Below are 10,308 nucleotides of genomic sequence, written 5' to 3' on the forward strand. Positions count from 1 at the left end.
CAGTAGCAGGGATATCAGAGTATAAGGGCTCTGTGGGGGGGGAGAGGCTGTGGGAGGGTGCCATCTGGGAAGTGGGTGTATAGTTAAATAGGATGGTTTGGGTTGTTCTGTGTGGTACACACACACATGCACACACACACACACACAAAATCAACAAAATTTTAAAAATGTGTTATATTTGAGGAGGAAGCATGGAAATTTATGTCATGTTAATTGGTAAAGGTGATAAACATTACCATTGAAATCTACCCGATGACTTTATAGACATACACAGGTGCCAAGAAGCCAAGTGCAACTGACTATGACTAGTAATAATCAGATACATACAGATTAGAGATGCATGCATCAACATCTCAGTGTTAATAGCAAAAGCAATGAGCCTTTCTACAAGGAACAATATATTCTAAAATGAAGTAGAGATCTTTTTTAAAGGCTAAAAACTCATTCTATTTTATGTCTTACAGGGTTTGTACTGAGTTCAATACTGTATAACTGTATTAATTCAACTGTGAACCTAAAAACTTACAGCCACTTGTGAAGGAGATGTACTCTTGCTCTGGAGTGTGTTACTGAATATGTTAAAGCTGTAATGAAATGCTTCTTCTAATCATGTAGGTATTAAAATTTTTTAAAAAATAGGTATCATGGTACACACTTGTAAATTCAATGCTGGGGCTCACTAGCCAGACAGCCTAGCCTAATCAGCAAGTCCCAAGCCAATGAGAGACCCTGTCTCAGAAAGCAAGGTGAATGATACCTGAGGAGGAAAAGCTCTTGAGATTATCCTCTGCACATGTACAGCTGCACACACACACACACACACACACACACACACACGCACGCACGCATATACACATAAATACACATACACAAAAATGGGCTTATAAAAACAACAACAAATTAATGAACCCCCAGTGTCTATTGTCTGACTCAGTCTTCCCTTGTCTGTGTTTCACAGGACTCCCATAATTAAAAATCAAAGCAAAAGTTCTCCAGAGGTCAGGGAGAACCAGAGGAAAATAGTGTCTTCTGGACATGACAGGACCACTGTACTTGTGAGCTCATGGTATCTGCGGTTGTCTACATAAAACCGAGACAGTCAACATTCTAGCATTGAAAGGAAAGGGGTTCATGGGACCCCAGCCCTAACTGAGGAGTTAAAGAGAATTTATGGCTTCTAAAGGAAGGAGGCTCAGTTTTCTCTAAGAGTGTGATCCTAGAGTAGGTTGATTACTCTCTGGTGGATGGCCCCATATCACAAACTAGACTAGGTAGATGAGAGAGAGAGAGAGAGAGAGAGAGAGAGAGAGAGAGAGAGAGAGAAATAGTATAATACTGTACAGCACAGTATGTCTGCCCACTCAGGTAGAGATGGATCTGGGAGAAATAGGGAGTGAATATGATCAAAATACATTGGATGAATTTCTCAAAATTAATAACATTTTTTAAGTTCTTAAATCTATAGTACAATCTTTAAGTTCACTTCTGAACTTTCAACCTTTGTTTCCAACTACCAAGGTCTTCTCCATCTGGAAATTCCACACATGAGCACCTCAAAGATGGCATATCCCAAATCCTCTTTCCTTCTCTCTTCCCTCCAAGCCTAATCACCCAATATTCTCAATCATTCCTAGAGATAACCACCCACTCACTTTCCTAAAAGAACTTTACCATCACCTTAGGGGCCCTCCCTCTCCTTGTTCTTATTAAAGTCACAAAACATTGTTAATTCCTCTTCTAGGGCATTAAGCAGCAAACAGAAGCCCTCTTGTACAATCGCACTGATTTTTCCCTATCTCCACACCTAATATGGAGTATGTGAGCTCCCTGGCTAACTTTCCATCTCGATTATTCTCCATTCTTCTGCAGCCGCCACTCCCATCATCTTTCTCACACACCATTATCTAATCATGCTTCAAAACCTTGGATAGTTCCCTGGACTCTACAAAATGAAGCCTACTTGCCCTGCTTTGACAAATGACTATAATGTGCCCTGATGATACCTTTCATCTCTGATACACGAACTGCACCCTGGCCACTCTGGTCTAAGAAGCCTTGCTTATTGATGCCTTTTGTGTGCTTTCACATCTTTGTGCTTGTTCTTCCCTGGACTTAGAGATGTCTTCTTTTCTCCTTCCACCAGACCTTTCCTGAAACGAATACTCTGTTCACTCTTCTAGACTTCCATTCAGATTATATCTTCTCTTGAAAGCTTTTCAGAATGACCCTATACTCAGGACTCCTCTAACACTTTGCACACACCCAAGCAACAGCCCTGCACAAACTCTTTCCTAATTATTTATGCTTTTATCACCGCTGCCAGAATGTCAACTACTTTTTAAAAAGACACTCCTGTATTTTATTCATCCTTAAATCTGCTGTGCCTCCCTGCAAACACTGCACATAAACATTGTTGAATGAATTGGCTGAAAGTGCTTTGGTAAAAATGTAACACATTATCCCCCCAATTCTGTAGACCTCTGTAGCTAAAATCTCATTTCTAAGCCCTCTCTTTCTGCATACCTATTGGCACACTATCACAGGTCTCAGGAGGGTCAGTTATTCATAGGCAGCTAACAAAGTGCCTGCTATTTGTAAACAGGGCCATTTGTAAACCCTCTGGGCTAGATTTAGAGATTGCCTTTCCAACTCTGACAACATTGCTTTGAGCATTCCACTCTAAGAAGCATTTCTTTTCCAAATGTCTGGAGTCCTATAAGTAACCTTTGTTTACTCTGAAACACTTTCAGAGAAGCTGAACAGAGCTAAAAAAAAAAAACAATGTAGTGACCCTACAGGGACCCACCTGGCCAGTGGCTCGTGCCAGCTTAGGAGAGGGGGTGGGGGCTTCAGAGGCTCAGCTCTAATCCCTACCCACTTCTGCTGCTAACAGCTACTTAACTTCTTGGACATCAGGGGCTCTCTGCTCCCCAGTGAAGACCTTGGCAGCCCATTAATCATGAGCTTATTCAAGTAAAACAGCATCATAAGCAAAGTGATAACCTGAGTGCCTTGAAGAACAGTGGGTAACAAATTAGCCTAAGATTAGGGTGAGACACTCATTTGAATGGAGCCCAAAGGAACAGAAAACCATGGCAGTTCCCAGCCTCAGGTCTTTCCTTTACTGCTCTCTTGGCTTGAGATTCTCCACCCTGGAATATTTATATTCAGATTTCTGCTCTAATGTCACCTGCCAAGGGGCATCCTGGGGACCCATGCCAAAAAAGCTAGCTACACAGTTATTCTCCATCTTCTCCTCCTGCTCTCTCTGCCTTCACAGTACCTACTGGCACTCTATGGTACCATTAAGACCTGACACAATGTAAGAACCTATCTGTTTACACACTAACCATTGTCTTCCCCGCCAGCCCAGGGGGCAGGGATGTTGTCTGTGTCTCATTCCCAAACAACTCAAGCACATAGGAGTCTCACAATGAATGTTACATTATTTTGAGTATGCAAAGTAGAATACAGGACCTCTTGTATTTGTAGACCATACAATTCCATGTGTGATGGGGTAAAATGCTTAATATGTGGGACTTCCCAGTTTGCCACCACCCCACTCTTCTGCCCACCCATGTTGCAGTGTGCCACGATGGTATAGCTTCTCTGTCTACTCTTAGTCCTCCCACTGACCAGGAGAGAATGGACATAAGGGCCAAGGAGGCATCTCCTGAGGAAAGCAAACAAGAAAAGAAGAATCACATGCTATACTGATATCTGGAAGTGATGATCAAAACTGGAGGAATATTCAAGAAGCTAAGTTTGCAGGGGGAGCATAGCATCGACTTATGAGCTTGGGTATGATGAAAGAAAAGATTAGTAATAAAACACTACAGTGTGTACATGTGAACCTCCTGAACATAAGAGGGGCCTCCAAATGAGAGGCATTGGTGTCCTGGTTATGTGACAGTGTGTCCCTGTATACCTTCCTTTCCTCATCAGAAATGGAAACTGGCCCCAATAGGAGACTCGGTGTTGAGCTAAGAGAGATAACCCAAGCTAAAATATCAGAAGCCCCACATGCCAGCTGAGGACTCTGATCCTCAAACCTGGTCTTCCTTCTTCAGGAAGTGTTGTGGTTCCACAGGCTAGAAAGATGAAATTAAGTCAAGTAAGCACTGACCACCTTACAGTACAGTGATCTTGGCGCAGCTTGGCTCTGAATGCAGGTACTCACGGTTCCGGGGTGTAGAGGGGGTCGGAGCCATGCCGCACATACTGAGTACAATGGAACACTCTGTAGGCCAGGCCTGCCAGGAAGTCTCGTGGGCTCAGGTAGCCAGCTACTGGCCTCACAGTGAAGCCAGACTGCTCTAAAGAGACAACACAAAGAGCCAATTAAATGCAAATCTTGGGACCTGAGGGCACACACATACGTCCCACTTATTTGTAAGGATGTTCTAGACACAAAGTAACCAAGGTTCTGAAGCACCCGACAAATGGATTGACATATCCTGTTAACAGCTACACATTTGGGGATTCTAGTGACAGGAATATTCTCACAGATGATCGTTTCCAGGGGAACAAGCTGTCGATTAGAAGGGAAGGGTAAAAATATTTTTAGGGACTTAAATTCAGAAGCCAAACTATGGGTAAGAAATTTCAAATACACAGCAGATTATAACCTAAAAAGATATTTACCACACAATCCCCATAACTTCCCCTGGGGATCCACCGTGCATGTGAGCGTTCAGTAGAACACAGCTGAGGCAACCACACACACACACACACACACACACACACGCACACACACTAGTGTCTTGAAATCATTTCCACTGTAGCTTTTTACACCAATTCCTCCTAACTTCATTCCATGTTGTTGCTTTCATGATGTTATATGAATTACTGTGATATCACTGGCACACTGAAGCTTTATGTACTTTACTGGTTTACGATGGGAGGAAAGAAAATAAGAATACAATGAAATCTGAAGTTCTCTCTGCCATTAAGTCAACCAGGCTATCATTCATCAATGTTCTCAATTTTATGAAATCAGGTGTTTCATTAAAATATTATATACTTTGAAGTGGTTGTCTTATACTGTCCTCCTCACAGGAAGAGTTTTTAGTGAGAACTGCATATGTTTAAAGTGCAAGATATGTTTAGATAAACATACACACAGTGAAATGATTGTTACAGTCAAACTAATACACTTATCTCCTCATACAGTTAGATATGTGTGGTAAGAGCAAATTACCATTATACGACACAATGTGCCTAACATAATCATCAGGCTGTGAATTAGATCGCTGGACTCACTCATCTTGGATAATGCATCATTGTACTCTTTGACTAGCATTTCCCCATCCCCTCACCTCCCCGCCTCTATTGTTTGATTCTGTGTATCAACATTTTTACATTCCACATGCAATGCGAGTCATCTATTTTTCTGTCTTTCTGTCTTTGACTTACCTAGCTTAGCGTAATGTCTAAGAGGGCTGTTTTTATGACTGACGCAAGTATTGTACAAGCCCCCATTCTGAAAACTTCAGCTTATTAGGTGAATACCGCAGGATGGCTGAAATCGGTATTAAAAGGCAAGCCCAACTAAGATTGTAAAACAAGTTCAACCTGGGACTTCTGGTACCAACACAGAAATAGCAGTATTCTTAGACCTCCTTGAAGCCATAATTCTAACAGCATTACGTTCTTGCCAAAAGTTTCCACTTCGGATTGATCCCCACTGAATGTTAAAAAGATAGGTGTATCAATTAGGGCAGCATATCCCATATGTGGAATGTTAGTGCTGGTTTATAGAGGAACTGCTTTTATTTTATTATGTTTTATGAGTTTTATTTTTCTGTAAATTAGAAATACAAAACTATGACAAAAAGATCTTTAACTTTGTATATATTACCGGTTTATCTGTTTCCATTTTATATAAATGAAGTATTTTTAAATGAGCCAATTAAAGCCACACACTTGTACTTGCATTGTTTTTGCTACACACCAATGAGCAATACAAACCAAACTCCATACCACCTCTTATGAAAATATGAGCTTGGGAGACAGATGTGGCAAAAATTGTGAGATGGTTGTTTTAATTACTAAGGTTTGAGAAATAAAATGGCAAAAAGTGAATCTTATATATGAATGGATCTCACAGTAAATATACAGAATACACATATATCTGTGGGAAACAGAAACAATGTGACCAGCAGGGCCACTGGGAGAACAGAATCCTGCTAAATTATAGCAGAAGTCCTTATGTAATTGGATGTTGATTAAATGATGCTGATCAATGGTTCTCCATCTCTTCTCCTCAATAACAAATGCAAATGGTGGACAATGTTCACACTCAGGATCTGCCTTCGGGTGCATGATCAGTGCTAGGTGTGGTCCTCAGTGAACCAGCTATAAAGCCATCATGCCTCCTGATACACATATGATATAGAATGAAAGAAGAGGGGATCACAGTAGCTGCTATGATCAGAAATCCCAGAAGAGGCAGAACTTGCTCTGAATGTTGAAGCATTAAGGCAGAGGATTTAAGCAAAAGTATGAAGAGCCCACAGCAAGAGCAGACAGCCTGAGCAGGGGAAGGCAGCAGAAGACAAGATTGGAGGGCTCGGTCAGGGCTTTGAAGCTGACACTGAGCAGTTCAGACTTGTCCAAATTCAGCTCATTCTATTTCTGTGTGTCCTGATATTAGGTAGCTACTTAGATATTAGTAGGCATGGAGGATGAGAGGCCAAACCCTTCACTCTCAGTCAAGTCAATAAAACCAAGAACTGGAAGCAAGAATCTAATTTCTGGCCAAAAGAAAAGGGTCTTGTATCATCTCTCTGTCCCTGGGAGGAGAGGTGAACATTCTACACTTCCCAGGTCATAAACAGATAACTGTCTAAACCTGACTCCAGGAGCCCAAAGTCTTATCAGATTACTGTCTAGCTAGAAGCTTTATGATAAAATCAAAAACATACCATTGCTCCCTCTTGTAAGAGTCAATCCAAACAGACCTGTCAATCACCTGAACAGGACAAAATCCCTCAGGAAACATAGTTTCTTCTGAAGAATTTGGAAACAGTATAAAATCTACCTATAGTTGAGGTACGCTCGCCTTTTGAAAGTGTGCTTTGCTTTACTCTAATAAAATGTGTCTTCTACACTGCTCTCTAGGTGTCTCATCATCTAAATTCTTTTGATGACAATCACAAGCACCGGGGTACCAAGGGTAATCCAGACAGAGATCCTCCTGACACCAGGAGGATAGCTTTAGTATTTTTAAGTGGGCATGTTAAAATGACTGTAAGTAGCCATGTAATTCCCTTGATTTTTTTTCCTTCTGGGCCACAAAACCTAAAATATTTGATAATCTAGTCCTTTCCTTAATAAGTTTGCCAATCCTAGCTTTAAAAAATTAAATAAATAAAAATTAAAAACAAAGAGCCACTAAGAGTTTCTATGCAGACATGTCAGAAAGAAAAGAATGTCTTAGGTAGTGTTTTGGAGAGGAAATATATGTGGATGCAGTGGACAGGAGAGTAAGTAGAAGGGGGCATAGGAACTGAGGTGGTAAAATGAAGGAAACGGTGTGAGCAGTGGAGTGGGGGAAAAGCTAGCTTTGTGGAGCATCCCAGCTAGAAGCAGCAGGCTACCAGACTCCATTCAGAGAAGATAATCTGGACGGCAGCCCTCCAAAGATGCTCACATCCTAATCATGTGGCTCTGTGAACGTTGCCTAACTTGGAAAAACAAACTTTATAGATGTGATCTAACGGAGGTTCTTGAGATAAGGATATTATTATCCTGGATCATCCAGATGGGTGATTGAAATCATAAAGATTCTTACCAAAAGGAAGCAGGAGGGTCAGTCAGAAAAGGAGAATGGTCATGGAAGTAAAAGTCTAGAGAGCAACGTGTATGGAAGAAGCCAAGGAGTGCAGGTGGACTCCAACAGCTAAACACAGCAAGGAAATAGAAGCCTCCAGAAGGAATGCCACCCAGGCAACGCTTTGATCTCCAGAACTATAAGGTAAGAGTTCATGTTCAGAAAACGCTCAAATCTGATATTCTTTGCAGATGTCCCTTGGAGCTTATCATTTATAACAGAAAACCACGGAGAGAGAGGCCTCAGCAAGCCCCTAGCTGCATAAACAGCCAAATCCATTTTCCCTGCCAAGAGCCCACTCTGCTTCCTGATGGCAGTTCAGGTTAACTGTTGGGTCAGTGGTTCTCTTTTAAATCACTACTTTTCCCTCTTGGATAAGGGGCTGTTAGTGGACCGTGCGTCCTGAGAGGTAAATGAGAGAGAACCTGGAAGGCAGCCTGTGAGGATCTTACCTTTCAGAAACATTGAGACGTCCTCCAGTTGAGGCACATTGTCCTCCCTGTAGCCACAGTACTTAGTCAGCAGGGGGAAGTTTTTCAGATACTCCCGGCAAGCGTGGGTTGGGTAGAGTTTGGAGAGCTCCCGGAACACAACGCCCCAAGTTTTAGTTTCCTCTTCCGTGTACTCCACCCTGGGTATGGGCTGACCACTAGGCAGGCAGGAGGGGAGACAAATGGATCAGCTTTAGACCACTAGGTTTAGGGTATTCTGACATTAATACAAGTCAGGTTTTTAAAACACTGGAACACCTGAGTGCCCAAAGGATCTCAGCAAATATTTTGTCTTAAATGCCAATCTTCAATTTCATTTGTGTATTTGGATCTTTGTGTGAGTTTTTAATTAACGATAAGATTTACGTTTTTTTGTGGGTGTGGGTGTCCATCTGTATGTAGGTCTGTGTGTGTCTGTGTGTGTGTCTGTTTGTGTGTGTGTGTGGTGTATGGTGTATATGTGTGGTACAAGCATATGCATGTGTGTGGCGGTGCATGGCCTGTGCATGCACAAGAAGAGGGCAAGAAGAGAAGTTTGTGTGTCCCACTCTATCACACCCCACCTTATTTCCTTGAGACAAGGTCTCTCATCAAACCTGGAACTCACCATTATTTTACTACATTCTCTGGCCAGCAATCCACAGCACTCCTCCTGTCCCCACATACACTCAGGACTGAGGGTACAAGCACACAGCCATACCCAGTTTTTTACATGGGTGCTAGAGATCAGAACTCAAGTCCTCATGCCTGCCTAGCAAGTGTTCTTACCCACTGAGCCATCGCTCCAACCCCAAAGGTTTATGTTCTTAAGCTGAGATTGGCAACAAGTAAGACTTCTGGGCTCGAAGGGGGCAATTTAGATGAAAAACTGCTCTGGGAGCCTTTTCTGCAATCACAAGAAAACAATAATAAATGGACACTATCTATTAAAAATAAAATTGCTTCATGGGCTTTCTTCGTCCCCTATCCAAACTCACCACAATTTCTAAGTGTAATTTTGAGCATAAATATTAAATACTTATGCTGAATTTTAAGGTGAGAGTTTTACAAACTACAAACTAAGGGTTATTTATTGCAGGTCATACTGAAAGAAAGGCACATGAAACCCTCTTAGCTCAGAATGAGGCCTAACAAACTTTTCCTGTAAAGGGCCAGGAAGTAAATACTGTAAGCTTTGAGTCATGTGATCTCTGTCACAATTTTGCTACTATATCTCAAAATCAGCCATAGACAGTAAGAAAAAACGTGAACATGGATATGTCCTAATAAAACCCTACTGGCTTGTCAGTTTCAGTGTACTGATAACTGGGTTTGATTATTGAGAGGTCATCTTGGACCAGAGTAGTCATGGAGAGCTCCCAGGGGAGGCACAGCTTGACAACACTGGCTGCAAAGGATCTGCAGTTCCCTGACAAAATGGTGATAAGAACTACTGACCTAACAGCAAGCAGTAGCCATGAGCAAAGAACATGGCTCCCAATGTCACCTGGGACCAGCAGGATGAGGGACCATGGCTGTGCGCTTTTGAAAGCTATTGAGTAAGGGACTAGAATATGAATTTAGCCTCTGACTGTGATATCTATTCTGAAGCCAGGCATGCCCATAATTTCAAAACTTAGGAGGCTTGGGCAGAAAAATGGAGAGTTTAAGGACAGCCTAGGCATAAAGCAAATTCCAAACCAGCCTGGCCTACATGAGAGTCTATCTTGGGACTGGAGCAATTATATATTCTGAGCTAAAGTTTGAGAAAACCTCTTATGATGTGAGTAACATCTACCCCGGCATATCCCCTCCACTACACACCCTGGCCTCTTATCAGGAATTCTGCCCGTATACTCAGCAAGTAGATAGATAGTTTGATGATAGACAGATAAAAGATGATAGATGATAGATAGATAGATAGATAGATAGATAGATAGATAGATAGATAGAAGATAGATAGATGATAGATAGATAGATAGATAGATAGATAGATAGATAGAT

At 41.8% G+C, this 10,308-nt stretch overlaps 1 protein-coding gene across 1 annotated transcript in view; it reads right to left on the minus strand.

Annotated features, from left to right (window-relative positions):
- The window catches only part of Tph2 (tryptophan hydroxylase 2), a 116,595-nt gene that overhangs the window by 72,146 nt on the left and 34,141 nt on the right, over positions 1-10,308 (minus strand). The window contains exons 6-7 of the mRNA XM_008834551.2: positions 8,287-8,483; positions 4,181-4,316 (exon numbers count right to left, since the gene is read on the minus strand). Of these exons, the coding sequence (XP_008832773.1) occupies positions 4,181-4,316; positions 8,287-8,483 (333 nt within the window). The remainder of the gene's footprint in view (positions 1-4,180; positions 4,317-8,286; positions 8,484-10,308) is intronic.

Source organism: Nannospalax galili, unplaced genomic scaffold (assembly GCF_000622305.1).
Source record: "Nannospalax galili isolate Female #2095 unplaced genomic scaffold, S.galili_v1.0 scaffold76, whole genome shotgun sequence".
Taxonomy (NCBI): Eukaryota; Metazoa; Chordata; class Mammalia; order Rodentia; family Spalacidae; genus Nannospalax; species Nannospalax galili.